Below are 17,175 nucleotides of genomic sequence, written 5' to 3'. Positions count from 1 at the left end.
CCTGACCCCCCCACCCCGAGCCCCCAGCCCTTATTTTGCACCCCCCCCTTGAAGCTCAATCCCACAGCCCCTGCAGCGCCGCCAGCGCCTTGCAGCGCAGCACCCCCAGCACCCGCTGCAGGGGGCTGCAGGCGGCCGCCCCCCCCCGCGCCAGCTCCCAGGCCCTCCGCAGCTCGGGGGGGCGCAGCCGGTGGGCGCTCAGCAGGACCCCCCCGTAACAGCAGGGGTCCAGGGGGAAGCGGGTGGCCCCGGCCATGCGCGCCGAGTGCCGGGGGGCCACGCCGGCTCGGCGGGCGCACAGCCCCACGAAAACGTCCTCGGGTCCCACGGGGGGGACGCGGGGGGCCACCTCCAGCACCGCCAGCACGGCGGGGGCCGAGAGGACGTAGGCGCTGCCGCTGCAGTAGGGGGGGAAGGCGGCGGGGGGGTAAAGGGCGGCGGGGACGTGGTGGCGACCCCGGGGGTCCCGCTCGGGGCGCACGCGCCAATGGACGCGGCCCAGGTAAAGGCGGCGGGGGGGGGTCCGCCAGCCCCCCAGCAGGCTCAGCAGCCCCGGCACGTGCACGAAGGAATCGTCGTCGGCTTTGAGGACGAAGCGGGCGCCGGGGCAGTGGGCGGCCGCCCAGCCCAGCAGCAGCAAGGTTTTGGGGGTCAGGTTGGCGTAGGTGTCGGCGAAGGCGCCCTGCAGCACGTCGCCGTGCCGCCGAGCCTCCTCCTGCACCGCTGCGCCCACCGCCTCCCCCTCCACCGGCACCCCCAAACCGAAAAGGGTGCGGGTGGGGAGCCCCCCGAAATCCCCCGAGCCCCCCCAGGTGTCCCGCACCGCCTGGCGCTGGGCGAAATGCGCCGGGGCGCTGGGCACCAGCAGCAGAAGGAAGGGAGAGGGGGTCCCGCAGCCGGGGGGGGACACGAGGACGGGGATGCCGGCCAGGATGGGGAGGGGGGCGCCGCCTGCGGGGGCCGTCAGGTTGGGGGGGGGCGCGCTGAGCGCGGGGCTGTCACCCCCAGGGATGCCCACAGCCGCTGCATTGCTTGCAAGGTGGGCACTGCCTGCAATGCCTGCAGCATTTGCAAAGGATGCACTGTTTGCAATGTGCAAACTGTTTGCAATTTCTGCAGCGTTTGCAATTCCTGCACCAGCTCCAAGGCCTGTGCCGATTGCAAAGCCTGCATCGCTTGCAATGCCCCCGCCGTTTGCAAAGCCCACCCCGTTTGCAATGCCCGCATCACTCGCAAAGCCCCCCCCTTTTGCAAAGCTCCCACCATTTGCAAACCCTGCCCCATTTGCAATGCCTAAACCGTTTGCAAACCCCGCACCGTTTGCAAACCCTGCCCCGTTTGCAAACCCTGCCCCGTTTGCAAACCCTGCCCCGTTTGCAAACCCTGCCCCGTTTGCAAACCCTGCCCCGTTTGCAAACCTTGCCCCATTTGCAAACCCTGCCCCATTTGCGAACTCTGCCCCATTTGCAATGCCTGCACCATTTGCAATGCCTAAACCTTTTGCAAATCCCTGCACCATTTGCAAACCCCACTCCATTTGCAACCCCCCCACCATTTGCAACCCCCCCCCAATTTGCAATGCCCCACCCATTTGCACCCCCTTCCCCCCCCGCCCCCTCCCAGCCCCCCCTCTCCAGCCCCGCGGCCAGCAGTGCCGCCAGCAGCTCCTCGCTGCCCCCGCTGCCCACCCCCAGCGCCAGCCCCAGCAGCAGCCCCAGCCCCAGCCCCAGCCCCGCCGCCCTGCGCAGCGCCCGCCGGCCCGGCCGCCGCCTCCGGCACATCCCCGCCGATCTATGGGGGGCGTGGCCTGGGGAGGGGGCGTGGCCTGGGGGTGGGCGTGGCCTGGGCTAAGTGGGCGTGGCCAGAGCTGGTGGGGGGCTATAGGAGTCTATGGGGGTGGGCGTGGCTTGTGCTGGGGTGGGCGTGGCCAGAGGGTGGGTGGGCGTGGCTTAGGGCTGGGGGCGTGGCCAGAGCGGAGTGGGCGTGGTCTGGGCTGGTAGGGGACTGGGAGAGCCTATGGGGTGGGCGGGGCTAGGGGCGGGGTGGGCGTGGCCTATCGAGTGGGCGTGGCCAGCTGGGCGGTTGGGCGTGCTCATTGGCTGAGTGGGCGTGGCTAGGGGTGGAGGGGGCGTGGCCTGAGCTGAGTGGGCGTGGCCATAGCGGGCTGACTGTACCAGGCAGGGGGCGTGGTCTGAGGGGGGTGGGCGTGGCTTGAGGGTGGTGGGCGTGGCTTGAGGGAGGTGGGCGTGGTTTAATGGGGGCGTGGCTCAGAGCGGGGTTGGCGGTTGGGGTGCGCGCAGCGCGCATGCGCGGGGAGGGGGGGGGCGGGGGTTTGGGTCACGTGGGGGGGTTTGGGTCACGTGGGGGGGGGGAGGGCGGGGCCTGCGCGGAGCCGGGCGTGGGGAGCGCCGAGAGGTGGGGGGGGGAGGGGAGCGGGGGGGGAGGGGGGGGTTTTTGGGGTTTTTGGGGGGTTTTTGGGGTCCCAGCCGTGGCCGTGACCCCCCCCCTCCCTGTGCCCTCCCCCCCCCCCAGCCCAGCCATGGCGGAGCAGATCCAGAAGAAGCTGCAGGGGGAGCTGGAGAAGTACCAGCAGCTGCAGAAAGGTACGGGGCGGGAGGGGCCCCCCCGAAACCCCCCCAAAAAACCCCCCAAAAACCCCCCGAAAACCCCCCCATATCCCCCCCATAACCCCCTATAACGCCCCATAACTCCCCCACAACGCCCCACAACGCCCCATAACCCCCCCACGGCCTCCCCCCCCACCCCTTACCCCCCCATAACCCCCCCCCAAACCCATACCCCCCCCATAACCCTCCCACAGCCCCCCCCAACCCCCTGTACCCCATTAATCCCCCAGAGCCCCCTCTTTATCCCCACCCCCACCCCATAATCCCATCCCCCCCACCCCATAACCCCCATCTTCACCCACCCACACCCCATAACCTCATTTCCCCCCCCATACCCCATAATCCCCCATTTTCTGCCCCCCATAACCCCCATCTCCCCCCCCCGTACCCCATAATCCCCCCATAATCCCCCCATCACCTCTCCATCCCATAACCCCCGTTTTACACTCCATACCCTATAACCCCCCCCACACACCCCCATCCCCCATATCCCCCATTATTCACCCCATAACCCCCCATTGCCCCCCCCCCAGACCCTATAACCCCCCCACATCCCCCCATCCCCTATAATTCCCCATTATTCACCCCCATAACCCCCCCCATACCCCATAACCCCCTCCCATCCCCTATAACCCCCCCCCATCATACCCCCCATCCCCTATAATCCCCCATTATTCACCCATAACCCCCATTGCCCCCCCCAGACCCTATAAACCCCTCCAACACCCCATAACCTCCCCACACCCCCCCATCCCCCACTCCCCACCCCATCCCCCCCAACCCCATATCCCCCCCATAACCCCATACCCCACCCCATAACCCCCCATGACCCCCCCAGACCCTATAACCCCCTCCCATACCCCATAACCCCCCCACCATCCCCCCATACCCCATATCCCCCCCCCAGACCCTATAACCCCCTCCCATACCCTATAACCCCCCCCAAACCCCATATCCCCCCACAGCCCCCACTCCCCACCCCCCCACCCCCAACCCCATATCCCCCCCCCATAACCCCATACCCCACCCCATAACCCCCTACACATCCCATTACCCCCCCACACCCCGTTTTTGGGGCAAACCCCCCCAGATTTTGTGTTTCTCTCCCCACACCCCAATTTCGGGGCAAATCACCCCAAAATTTTGTGTGTGCCCCCCCCCAAAAAGACCTCAGCAAGTCGGTGGCGGCGCGGCAGAAGCTGGAGGCGCAGCTGACGGAGAACAACATCGTCAAGGAGGTGAGCCCCCCCAAAAAAAAAACCAAAAACAACCCGAAAACAACCCCAAAAAAATTGAAACACTCTAAAAACCATGAAATTGCCCCAAAAAATCAGGAGCTGGAGCTGCTGGACGACACCAACGCCGTCTTCAAGCTGATGGGGCGGTGCTGGTGCGGCAGGACATGGAGGAGGCCAGGGCCACCGTGGCCAAGCGCCTGGCGTACATCACCGGGGAAATGTGGGTATTTGGGGGGGGGGTTTTGGGGGTGCCCCCCCCCGGTAATTAACGCTAATTAACTCTAATTAACCCCCCCCCGCAGCAAGCGCTACGAGCAGCAGATGCAGGAGATGGAGCAGAAGGCGGAGCAGCGGCGCGAGGCGCTGGCCAGGCTGCAGCAGGACCTGCAGCGGGCGCAGGGCAAGGGGTAAAATGGGGGGGGGACACCCCAAAACGCCCCCCCCTTTAAAAAAAAATAATTAAAAATTAAAAAAATAATTAAAAAAAAAATTAAAAATTTAAAAAAAAGTCATTAAAACGCACCGATTTTCACACCCGCGGGGCGTAGTGTCTTTATTGCCGTAGTGTTGACCCCCCCCCAAATTTCCCACCCCCCTAAATTAAAATAAAGCCCAAATTTTGCCCCCCCCCCCAAAAAAAAATAATTAAAACAAAGCCCGGGTCAGCTTGCGCCCGGTGGCTTTGATTTTGGGGAAGGTGGCGCTGAGCTCGGGACCCCCCGGGGGGGGGCGGCCGCTCGGGGTCGTCGTCCCCCCCCCAGGGTGCTGGCGGGGCCGGAGGGCGAAATCCAGGCTGGCGGCGCTCATGGCGTAGAAAACGTTGGCGGAGGGCGGCAGGAGGAGCTCTGCGGGGGGATTTTTGGGGTTAATTCGGGGGAATTTGGGGCATTTTTATGATTTTTTTACTAAAACCCCCAAAAACTCACCGCGGTCCTCGGGGAGGAGCTGCACCAGCTGGAAGCGGGGGCCGCAGCCCCCTCCTGCCCGTGCTTCTCCAGCACCTTGGCCACCACGGCGGGGGTCTTGTCCTGGCTGGTAATCTGCGAACCCCCAAAATCGGCGTTTTTTTCACCCAAAATTCGTTGTTATTTTTTTTTGGGGTGGGAAAAGGGAATTTTTGGGGTCTCACCAGGATGCTCTTGTAGAGGCTGCCGTTGTGCAGCTCCATGCGCGCCCGGATGATGCGGCACTCGCAGGGGGGCACGGCCGAGCCGCAGGACGCCGAGCGCCGGTGGCCCCTGGGGGGGGGGCTCGGGGCATGGCCGGGGGGGGGGGACAACGACCCCGGTGTGGCGGGGGGGGGGGACAACGGGGGACAGGGGGGTGGTGGTGGCCGCGGCTTCGTCCAGCGCCGACACCGACGGCCACTTGATGTGCTGGGGGGGGGGGGGAAAAAAAGGTTGGGGGGGGGTTTAGGGTCATGCTGAGGGTGCCCCCCCCCCCTCCCCATATTTTTTAATTTTGGGGGGGGTCTCACCTGGGCCAGGCGCGGCAGCAGCTGGGAGGTGCCCCGGGGGGGGGTGACGAGGAGGGCGGGGGGGGCAGGGGGGGAGCAGGGCTGGTCCCAAGACACCAAGGGGGTCCCCACGGAGGTCAGGAGCCTGCAAGGGGAATGGGGGGGGATATAGGGGGGGGGTACAAAGGGGGTGACCCCCCCCCGCACCCCAATTTTCTCTCCCCCCCTCCCCCCCCAGACCCACTCACTCTGTGCAGTGCGTGATGACCAGCGAGGGCTTGGGGGGGCGCGGGGGCGGCGTGTCCCCGGGGGGCTCGATGGCACAGGAGAGGCTGTGGCTGTGGGGACACGGGGGGGGGACACAGGGGGACATGTGGGGCAGGGGGTGCCACCAACCCCATAGGGACATGCCCCCATAGCCCATAGGACCATGCCACCCCCCCACGGGGCCCCACCAGCACCCCATAAGGCCCCCACCCCACAGGGCCCTGCCACCACCCCATAGGGATGTCACCACCCCATAGGGACATCACCACCCCACAGGGCCTTGCTACCACCCCATAGGGACATGTCACCACCCCATAGGGATGTCACCAACCCCATAAGGCCCCACCACCACCCCAAAGGGATGTCACCAACCCATACGGCCCCAGCACCACCCCACAGGGACATCACCACCCCACAGGGCCTGCCACCACTCCATAGGGACATGTCCCACACCCCATAGGACCATGCCACCACCCCATAAGGCCCCAGCACCACCCCATAGGGACGTCACCACCCCATAAGGCCCCGCCACCACCCCACAGGGCCCTGCTACCACCCCATAGGGATGTCACCAACCCCATAAGGCCCTGTCACCACCCTATAGGCCATTCTACCACCCCATAAAGCCCCGCCACCACCCCACACGGCCCTGCCACCACCCCAAAGGGACATCACCACCCCAAAAGGCCCTGTCACCACCCCATAAGGCCCTGTCACCACCCACAGGGACGTCACCACCCCATAAGGCCCCGCCACCACCCCACAGGGCCCTGCCACCACCCTATAGGGACATTCTACCACCCCACAAGAACCTACCACCACCCCATAAGGCCCCACCATCACCCCATAGGGGCATAACCACCCCATAAGGCCCCGCCACCACCCCATAGGAACCCGCCACCACCCCACAGGGATGTCACCACCCTATGAGGCCCTGCCACCACCCCATCAGGCCCCGCCACCACCCCATAGGGACATAACCAACCCCATAGGGACGTCACCAACCCCATAGGGCCCTGCCACCACTCCATAGGGACATGTCCCACATCCCATAGGACCAAGCCACCACCTCATAAGGCCCCACCACCACCCCATAGGGCTGTCACCACCCCATAAGGCCCTGTCACCACCCCATAAGGACATTCTACCACCCCATAGGACCATCACCACCACCCCATAAGGCCCCACCACCCTATAGGACCATGCCACCACCCCACAGGGCCTTGTCACCACCCCATAGGGACATGTCACCACCCCATAAGGCCCTGCCACCACCCCACAGGGCCCTGCCACCACCCTATAGGGACATCCTACCACCCCATAGGAACCTACCACCACCCCATAAGGCCCCACCATCACCCCATAGGGACGTCACCACCCCATAAGGCCCCACCACCACCCTATAGGGACATTCTACCACCCCATAGGACCCTGCCACCACTCCATAAGGCCCCACCATCACCCCATAGGGACGTAACCACCCCATAAGGCCCCGCCACCACCCCACAGGGCCCTGCCACCACCCCATAGGGCTGTCACCACCCCCTAAGGCCCCGCCACCACCCCATAGGGCCGTGTCCCCCCCCGTCCCACCTCTGAGCCTCGGGCAGGGCCCGCAGCGCCCGCAGCCATCGGCGGAAGCGGGGCCGGGGCTGCAGGCGGTAGCGGCGACACGAGGCCTGCAGGACACGGACCTGGGACAGCACCTCGAACTCCTGCGGGGACACCGCGATGGGGACACGGGGACGGGGGGGGGGGTTGGGGACACGGGGACGGGGTGTGGGGACATAGGGATGGGGTTAGGGACATGGGGATGGGGCGTGGGGACATGGGGACATGGGTATGGGGTGTGGGGACAGGATATGGGGACATGGGGAGTGTGTGGGGACATGGGGACGGGGTTGGGGACACAAGGATGGGGTGTGGGGACATGGGGATGGGGTTGGGGGACATGGGGATGGGGTTGGGGACACAAGGATGGGGTGTGGGGACATGGGGATGGGGTTGGGGACATGGGGACGGGGTGTGGGGACGTGGGGAGTGTGTGGGGACATGGAAATGGGGTTGGGGACACAGGGATGGGGTTGGGGACATGGGGATGGGGTGTGGGGATGTGGGGACTGGGTGTAGGGACACAGGGATTGGGTGTGGGGACATGGGGATGGGGCATGGGGACACGGAGACGGGGTGTGGGGACATGGGGATGGGGTTGGGGGACATGGGGATGGGGTGTGGGGATGTGGGGATGGGTGTGGGGACACAGGGATGGGGTTGGGGACACTGGGATGGGGTGTGGGGACATGGGGACATGGTGTTGGGACACGGGGATGGGGTGTGGGGACACACGGATGCGTCTGGGTGGGGGGCTGGTGACAGGGGCATGGGACACAACAGGGGACAGGGATAGGGACTGGGGACAGGGGACAAGAAACACGAGAGGGAACAGGGCTGGGGGACAGGGGACAAGGGATGGGGACACTACAGGGGGCTGGGGGACAGGGGACGGGGACAGGGATAAGGGATGGGGACAGGGACAGGGGACGGGGACAGGGGACAGGGACAGGGGACAGGGACAAGGATAAGGGATAAGGGATGGGGACAGGGATGAGGGATGGGGACAAGGACAGGGGACAAGGATAAGGGATGGGGATGGGGTCAGGGGACAGGGACAGGGGATGGGGACAGGGACAGGGATAAGGGATGGGGATGGGGACAGGGGACAGGGATGGGGACAGGGGACGGGGACAGGGCCCCACCTTGCGGCGCTTCTCAAAGTTGATCCAGCCGTTCTGCAGGAGAGGGACACCGCCATCAGCCTGGGGACACCCCTGTCCCCAAGGACACCCCCTCCCCCAGGTCTGGGGACACCCCGCTGTGTGTCCCCCCCCCCCATGGGGACACGTCCCCACCTCCAGCTCGTCCTTCATGGCTGCGTCCAGCATCACCAGGTCGCGGAGGAAGGTCCCCAGGTAGGGGACAACCCCCTGGAGGAGAGGGGACAAGAGGTGAGGGCGCGGTGGCCGCTGTCCCCGTTGTCACCCCCCCCCCAAATTGTCCCCTTGTCCCCATCCCTCACCACGGGGCGCTGGTCCGAGGGGCGGCGTGGCTGGCGGCGCGGGGTGGTGTCCTGCGGGGTGTCCTGGGGGGGACATGGGGACACGGGGGGACATCAGGGGGGAGGTTGGGGACAGCTGGGTGTGGGGGACAGGGGATGTGGGGCTGGGATGGGGACAAGGGACAAAGGATGTGGTTGGGGACATGGGATGGGGACCAGGGACAAGGGATGGGGATGGGGGTAAGGATGGGGACAAGGGACAAAGGACCATGGTTGGGGACATGGGATGGGGACGGGTACTGGGGACAAGGGACAGGATGGGGGGCAAGGATGGGGACAAGGGACAAAGGATGTGGTTGGGGACATGGGATGGGGACCGGGGACAAGGGATGGGGATGGGGACAAGGGATGGGGATGGGGGCAAGGATGGGGACAAGGGACAAAGGACGTGGTTGGGGACATGGGATGGGGATGGGGACAAGGGACAGGGTTGGGGACAAGGGACAGGGCTGGGGACAAGGGACAGGGTTGGGGACATCACCGGGGACAAGCGTGGGGACAGCGGCAAGGGGCAGAAATTGGGACAAAGGAAGGGAGATTGGGACAAAAGACGGGGATGAGGAAAAGCGGCAGGGTTGGGGACAAGGGACAAAGGTTTGGGGACAAGGGACAGGGTTGGGGACAAGGGACAGGGTTGGGGACAAGGGACAGGGTTGGGGACAGACCTGGAAGAGCAGCTGGCGGCTGGCGCTGTAGTTGTCCTGCTCGGAGCAGATGGCGCTGAGCTCCTCGTAGCTCCGCTGGGCGTCCCTGCGGGGACAGGGGCTGAGCGTGTCCCCGTCCCCTGTCCCCTTGTCCCCTTGTCCCTTTGTCCCCTCGTCCCTTTGTCCCCTTGTCCCCGTACCGGCCGATCTCCTCCCAGCTGTGCTTGAGCCGGTGCACGGGGCTGGACTGCAGCGCCGAGACGATGGCGCAGAGGGACGAGAAGTTGCGCAGCGCGCGGCACTCCTGGGGACACACGGGGACTGTCACCCCCCCCCACGGGGACACCCCCACGGGGCGCCCCAGGACCCCCCCCTTAGGGATGGGGACACCGCCAGAGGGGTCACTGCCAGGGGGGGTGTCCCATGTGGGGCACCGCCGTGGTGGTTGCCGCCACTGGGGTCACCTCTGTTGGGGACATCTCCGTTGGGGACACCTCTGGTGGGGACACCCCCACTGGGGACACCTCCATTTGGGACACCTCCTTTGGGGTCACCTCCCTTGGGTCCATTGGGGTCACCTCCCTTGGGGTCACTTCCATTGGTGTCACCTCTATTGGGGCCACCTCCACTGGGGTCACCTCCATTGGGGGCAACTCTACTGGGGACAGCTCCACTGGGGACAAGGTCACCTCCATTGGGGTCACCTCCCTTGGGGCCAACTCCATTGGGTCCATTGGGGTCACCTCCCTTGGGGTCACCTCCCTTGGGGCCACCTCCCTTGGGTCTATTGGGGCCACCTCCCTTGGGGTCACTTCCATTGGGGTCACCTCCATTGGGGCCACCTCCATTGGGGTCACCTCCATTGGGGTCACTTCATTGGGTCCATTGGGGTCACCTCCATTGGGGTCACTTCTATTGGGGCCACCTCCCTTGGGGGTCACCTCCATTGGGGTCACCTCCCTTGGGGTCACTTCATTGGGTCCATTGGGGTCACCTCCACTGGAGTCACTTCTATTGGGGCCACCTCCCTTGGGGGTCACCTCCCTTGGGGCCACCTCCATTGGGGTCACCTCCATTGGGGTCACTTCCCTTGGGGCCATCTCCATTGGGGTCACTTCCATTGGGGCCACTTCCCTTGGGGTCACCTCCATTGGGGTCACCTCCCTTGGGGCCACTTCCATTAGGGTCACTTCCATTGGGGCCATCTCCATTGGGGCCACCTCCATTGGGTCCATTGGGGTCACCGCCATTGGGGCCACCTCCATCGGGGCCACCTCCATCGGGGTCACCTCCATTGGGGTCACTTCCATTGGGGTCACCTCCCTTGGGGCCACTTCCATTGGGGTCACCTCCACTGGGATCACTTCCATTGGGGTCACGTCCCTTGGGGTCACCTCTATTGGGGCCACCTCCCTTGGGTCCATTGGGGCCACCTCCCTTGGGTCCATTGTGGTCACCTCCATTGGGGTCACTTCCATTAAGGTCACTTCCATTGGGGTCACCACCCCACCCCCCCCAGAACCCACCCCCTCCCGTCCCCCGTCCCCCCGTCCCCTCCCCGCTGACCTCGGCCACGCGGATCCACTTCTCCAGCAGGCGCGGCGCGCTGGGGGGGCCGCAGCCCCGCGCCCCCCAGGCAGGAGCGCACCACGGCCCCCGCCAGGCGGTTGAACTGGCGCACGGTGGCGCGGACGCTGGGACAGGCGCGCTCCTGTCCCTTCTTGTCCCGCTGCGACCACAGCGCCCCCAAGCACTCGTAGGGCACCAGGCGGACGAAGAGGTCCTGGGGACATCAAGGGACAATGGGGTCGGGGGGGGGTGGGGGCGTGGGGGTGGGGGGTTGGGGGACATGGTGTGGAGATGGGGACATCAAGGGACATGGGGACATGGGGACGGGGAGTTATGGGGTTGGGGGACACGGTGTGGAGATGGGGACATGGGGACATTGGGGACGTGGGGACAGGGAGTTATGGGGTTGGGGGACATGGGGACACGGTGTAGAGATGGGGACATGGGGATGGGGAGTTATGGGTTGTAGGACGTGGGGACATGGTGTGGAGATGGGACATCAAGGGACATGGGGATGGGGACATGGAGATGGGGACATGGGGGACATCAAGGGACATGGGATCGGAAGGACGTGGGGACACAGCATGGAGATGGGGACATGGGGACGTGGGGACGGGAGTTATGGGGTTGGGGGACATCAGGACAGGGTGTGGAGATGGGGACATCGAGGGACATGGGGATGGAGGGACATGGGGACATGACATGGGAATGGGGACATGGGGACATGGGGCATGGGGATGGGGAGTTATGGGGTTGGGGGGACATGGGGACATGACATGGAGATGGGGACATGGGGACGTGGGGACGTGGGACAGGGAGTTATGGGGTTGGGGGACATGGTGTGGAGATGGAGACATGGGGACATTGGGGACATGGGGATGGGGAGTTGTGGGGTTGGGGGACATGGGGACATGGTGTGGAGATGGGGACATCATGGGACATGGGGATGGAGGGACATGGGGACATGGGGATGGGGAGTTATGGGGTTGGGGCACATGGGGACAAGGTGTGGAGATGGGGACATGGGGACACGGCGTGGAGATGGGACATGGGACATGGGGACATTGGGGACGTGGGGACGGAGAGTTATGGGGTTGGAGGACATGGGGACATGGTGTGGAGATGGGGACATGGGGACGTGGGGACACAACACTGACATGGGGACATCGAGGTACATTAGGGATGGTTTTCTTTGGGATACAGGATTTGGGGCTTTTTTGGGGGGTGGAGGATTTTTGGGGTGTTTTATGGGGGACACAGGACTTTCAGGGTGCAGTTTGGGGGGGATTTGGGGTATACGGGACATTTGGGATACAGTTTTGGGGGACACAGAATTTTGGGGTACATTTTTTGGGGGATACAGGACTTTTGGGTGCATTTTTTCAGGATAAGGGATTTTTGGGGTAGTTTTTTTTTAAGACTCCGGGATTTTGGGGGGAGTGCGGGACTTTTGGGGTGCCTCTTTTTTGGGGTGCTCACCGCCTCCATCAGCGTCAGCTGCTCGGCCACCTCCTGCGCCTGGAAGGCGAGGATGTCCAGGGGGTCGGCGTCCCCGTCCCCGTCCCCGTCCCCGTCCCGTCCTCGTCCCCGTCGGGCTGTGGGGTGGGGGGCTCGGGGGGGGCTCCCCGCAGGTTCTCCAGGCGCCGCCCCGCTTCCGAGCCCGGTTCCAGGACCCCCATCAGGCGCTCGGCCAGGGGGGCGGCGGGGGGGCCCCCGAAATCTTCGGGGTACCCGTCCAGCCAGGCGCCGAGCAGCGCCGCCAGCGCCCTGCGGGGACACCGAGAGGGACGGGGACAGGGACGGGGTGGAAATGGGGACGGGACATGGGGACAGGGACATGGGGACGGGGTCGTCACTCACCCCTTGGCCTCAGCCACCTCCGGGGAGTTGGGGGCTGCCGAGAGCCCCCCCATTTCTTCCAGCCTGGGGGGACACGGGGAGGGGGTCAGAGCTAATAAATGTCCCCAATAAATGTCCCCAAGACCCCATATAATGTCTCCAAGACCCCATATAATGTCTCCAAGACCCCATACGATGTCCCCAAGCACCCACAAAATATCCCAAAGACCCCCCCACAAAGCTCCCAGCCCCCCCCAACGTCCCCAAGCCCCCCCACAACGTCCCCAAGACCCCATGTAATGCCCCCAAGACCCCAATAAATGTCCCCAAGCACCCACAAAATATCCCAAAGCCCCCCCCAATGTCCCAAGTCCCCCCAACATCTCCAAGCCCCCCAACAACGTCCCAAGTTCCCCCACAATGACCCCAAGACTCCACGTAACGTCCCCAAGACCCCATGCGATGTCCCCAAGCACCCACAAAATACCCCCAAGCCCCACCCCCAACGTCCCCAAGCCCCCACAACGTCCCCAAGCCCCCATGTGATGTCCCCAAGCACCCACAAAATATCCCCAAGCCCCCCACAATGTCCCCAAGCCCCCATGTAACATCCCCAAGACCCCATGAAATGTCCCAAAGCACCCACAAAATATCCCAAAGCCCCCCCCCCAATGTCCCCAAGCCCCCGAACATCCCCAAGCACCCCCACAATGTCACCAAGACCCCATGTAATGTCCCGAAGACCCCATGCGATGTCCCCAAGTGCCCATAAAATATTCCCAAGCGCCCCCCCCAATGTCCCAAGCCCCCCAACTATGTCCCCAAGCCCCCACGTAACATCCCCAAGACTCCATACGATGTCCCCAAGCGCCCATGTAACGTCCCCAAGCCCCCATGCAATGTCCCCAAGCACCCACAAAATATCCCAAAGACCCCCCCAACGTCCCCAAGCCCCCCCCAGTGTCCCCAAGTCCCCCCCAACGTCCCCAAGCCCCCATGTAACATCCCCAAGCCCCCATGCGATGTCCCCAAGCACCCACAAAACATCCCCAAGCCCCCCCACAATGTCCCCAAGCCCCCATGTAACGTCCCCAAGTCCCCCCACAATGTCCCCAAGACCCCATATAATGTCTCCAAGACCCCATACGATGTCCCCAAGTGCCCACAAAATATCCCAAAGACCCCCCAAAGCCCCCAGCCCCCCACAATGTCCCCAAGCCCCCAATAAATGTCCCCAAGACCCCATGCGATGTCCCCAAGTACCCACTAAATATCCCAAAGCCCCCCCCAACGTCCCCAAGCCCCCCCCAACATCCCCAAGCCCCCCCACAATGTCCCCAAGCCCCCCAACAACGTCCCCAAGTTCCCCCACAATGACCCCAAGACCCCATGTAACGTCCCAAGACCCCATACAATGTCCCCAAGCGCCCATGTAACGTCCCCAAGCCCCCCCCACAACGTCCCCCAGTCCCCCCACAATGTCCCCAAGACCCCAGTAAATGTCCCCAAGACCCCATGCAACATCCCCAAGCACCCACAAAATATCCCAAAGCCACCCCCAATGTCCCCAAGCCCCCCCACAATGTCCCCAAGACCCCATGCGATGTCCCAAGTGCCCATAAAATATTCCCAAGCGCCCCCCCCAATGTCCCCAAGCCCCCCAACTATGTCCCCAAGCCCCCATGTAACATCCCCAAGACCCCATGCAATGTCCCCAAGACCCCATGCAATGTCCCCAAGCCGCCCCACAACACCCCAAGACCCCCAAATGTCCCCAAGCACCCACAAAATACCCCCAAGCCCCCCACAACGTCCCCAAGCCCCCCCCAAGGTCCCCAAGTCCCCCACAACGTCCCAAGCCCCCATGTAACGTCCCCAAGCCCCCCCACAATGTCCCCAAGACCCATGCGATGTCCCAAAGCACCCACAAAATATCCCAAAGACCCCCCCAAAGTCCCCAGCCCCCACAACGTCCCCAATCCCCCCCACAATGTCCCAAGACCCCATATAATGTCCCCAAGCCCCCATGCGATGTCCCCAAGCACCCACAAAATATCCCAAAGACCCCCCTCAACGTCCCCAAGCCCCCCCCAACGTCCCCAAGCCCCCCCAAACGTCCCCGCGCCCCCACCTGGCGAGCAGCAGGCGCAGGACGTCGTGGGGCCGGGTGAAGGCACGGAAGGTGGCGAGGAAGGTGGGGACGAAGGCTGCGTCCCCGCGGGCGGGGCCTCCAGCAGGTGCCGCACCAGGCGAGGGAGGGGGGCGGCGCGCAGCAGGCGGGCGGGGGGCGCCCCAGGGCGGGGGGCCAGGGTGAAGACGGCGTCGTCCTCGCGCACCTCCGCCTGCACCGCGGGGCCGGGGCACCGGGTGGTGGCACCGGGTGGTGGCATCACCCCATGGCACCCATCGCCCCCAGTGGCACCCATTGACCCCCAATGGCACCCAACAGCACCCATTGCCCCCCCAGATGATGTCATTGACCCCCAATGACCCCCATTGACCCCCAATGGCACCCAGCACCCAATGGCACCCATTGCTCCCCAATGGCACCCAACAGCACCCACTGCCCCCCCAGATGATGTCATTGACCCCCAATGACCCACATTGACCCCCATTGACCCCCATTGACTCCCATTGACCCCCAATGGCACCCATTGCCCCCCAGATGATGTCATTGACCCCAATGACACCCGTTGACCCCCAATGGCACCCAGCACCCAACGGCACCCATCACCACCCAATGGCACCCATTGACACCCAATGGCACCCAACAGCACCCACTGCCCCCCCAGATGATGTCATTGACCCCCAATGGCACCCATTGACCCCCATTGACCCCCAATGGCACCCATCACCACCCAATGGCACCCACTGACCCCCAATGGCACCCAACAGCACCCATTGCCCCCTCAGATGATGTCATTGACCCCCAATGACACCCATTGACCCACATTGACACCCAATGGCACCCATCGCTACCCCACGGCACCCAACAGCACCCACTGCCCTTGCAGATGACATCATTGACCCCCAATGACCCCCATTGACCCCCAATGGCACTCAGCACCCAACAGCACCCATCACCACCCAATGGCACCCAACAGCACCCACTGCCCCCCAGATGATGTCATTGATCCCCAATGACCTCCATTGACCCCCAATGGCACCCAACACCCAATGGCACCCATCCCCACCCAACTGCCCCGACCAGTGCCCCCCAGTGGGACCAACAGCACCCATTGGCCCCCAGCTGAACCCATTGACACCCAATGGCACCCAACAGCACCCACTGCCCCCCCAGATGACATCATTGACCCCCAATGGCACCCAACACCCAACGGCACCCAACACCCCCCAATGGCACCCAGCACCACCCAATGGCACCCAACACCTCTAAATGGCACCCAACACCCAACAGCACCCATCACCACCCAATGGCACCCATTGCTCCCTAACGGCACCCAACAGCACCCACATTGACCCCCCAGATGATGTCATTGACCCCCAATGACCCCCATTGACCCCCAATGGCACCCAGCACCCAACACCACCCAATGGCACCCATTGCCCCCCAGTGGCACCCAACAGCACCCATTGCCCCCCCAGATGATGTCATTGACCCCCAATGACACCCGTTGCTCCCCAGTGGCACCCAACAGCACCCATTGCCCTTAATGGCACCCAACTGAACCCATTGCCCCCCAGTGGCACCCAACTGAACCCACTGCCCCCCAGCACCCAACAGCACCCAACACCCCCCAATGGCACCCAGTGGCACCCATTGCCCCCCAGTTACACCCACTGCCCTACAGTGGCACCCAACACCACCCACCGCCTCCCAGTGCCACGCCCCACCCCCCGCGATGTCCCCACGGCCCCCCACCCCCACCCCGCTCTCACCTGGGGAGGGTCCTCGTCGGGGGGGCAGGGCCGGTAGGAGCTGAGCACCACCCCCGGCTCCTGGCCCAGGGGGGGCCGGGCCCCCTCCAGCAGCGCCCGCAGCGCCCGCGGGAGCATGGGGCGCCCCACGGCTCCGACCCACGGCTCCGACCCACGGCTCCGACCCACGGCGCGGTCAGCCCCACGGCACGGGCATGGTGGGGGGGGGGGCCTGGGCGAGAGGGGGGGCCCTCAGCACCCGCTGGCTGCCCCACAGCATCCCAGTGGTGCTCCCAGTGCTCCCAGTGCTGCCCCACAGCATCCCAGTGGTGCTCCAGTGCTCCCAGTGCTGCCCCATAGCATCCCAGTGCTCCCAGTGACACACCACTGCATCCCAGTGATGCCCCATAGCATCCAGTACTCCCAGTGAAGTCCCATAGCATCCCAGTGGTGCTCCCAGTGCTGTCCCATAGCATCCCAGTGGTGCTTCCAGTGCTCCCAGTGCTGTCCCACAGCATCCCAGTAGTGTTCCAGTGCTTCC

General features: G+C 64.6%; 4 protein-coding genes across 4 annotated transcripts; 1 reads left to right on the top strand and 3 right to left on the bottom strand.

Annotated features, from left to right (window-relative positions):
- Positions 1 to 30: 30 nt before the first annotated feature.
- Positions 31 to 1,552, bottom strand: B3GALT4 (beta-1,3-galactosyltransferase 4). The gene has a single exon (XM_068668524.1). It carries the CDS (start codon positions 1,535 to 1,537, stop codon positions 56 to 58), a length of 1,482 nt encoding a protein of 493 aa, XP_068524625.1. The 5' UTR covers positions 1,538 to 1,552; the 3' UTR covers positions 31 to 55.
- Positions 1,553 to 2,349: 797 nt separating this feature from the next.
- Positions 2,350 to 4,402, top strand: PFDN6 (prefoldin subunit 6). The gene is given in 6 exon segments (XM_068668526.1): positions 2,350 to 2,415; positions 2,533 to 2,603; positions 3,795 to 3,865; positions 3,962 to 4,007; positions 4,010 to 4,085; positions 4,168 to 4,402. Coding segments are annotated over 5 exon segments (366 nt in total). The 5' UTR covers positions 2,350 to 2,415; positions 2,533 to 2,539; the 3' UTR covers positions 4,277 to 4,402.
- Positions 4,403 to 4,458: 56 nt separating this feature from the next.
- RGL2 (ral guanine nucleotide dissociation stimulator like 2) lies at positions 4,459 to 17,169 on the bottom strand. The gene is given in 21 exon segments (XM_068668528.1): positions 4,459 to 4,710; positions 4,792 to 4,848; positions 4,851 to 4,905; positions 4,995 to 5,207; positions 5,209 to 5,241; positions 5,343 to 5,466; positions 5,570 to 5,659; positions 7,182 to 7,303; positions 8,345 to 8,377; positions 8,498 to 8,572; positions 8,665 to 8,727; positions 9,369 to 9,453; positions 9,548 to 9,651; positions 10,914 to 10,946; positions 10,948 to 11,130; positions 12,396 to 12,489; positions 12,522 to 12,683; positions 12,777 to 12,839; positions 14,887 to 14,980; positions 14,983 to 15,097; positions 16,656 to 17,169. Coding segments are annotated over 21 exon segments (2,115 nt in total). The 5' UTR covers positions 16,773 to 17,169; the 3' UTR covers positions 4,459 to 4,510.
- LOC137849049 (proteoglycan 4-like) lies at positions 9,658 to 10,840 on the bottom strand. Its single transcript, XM_068668525.1, has one exon. It carries the CDS (start codon positions 10,838 to 10,840, stop codon positions 9,749 to 9,751), a length of 1,092 nt encoding a protein of 363 aa, XP_068524626.1. The 3' UTR covers positions 9,658 to 9,748.
- Positions 17,170 to 17,175: the final 6 nt, after the last annotated feature.

This window comes from Anas acuta, unplaced genomic scaffold (assembly GCF_963932015.1).
Source record: "Anas acuta unplaced genomic scaffold, bAnaAcu1.1 SCAFFOLD_412, whole genome shotgun sequence".
Lineage (NCBI taxonomy): Eukaryota > Metazoa > Chordata > Aves > Anseriformes > Anatidae > Anas > Anas acuta.
This window is presented reverse-complemented; position numbering and strand designations above follow the sequence as displayed.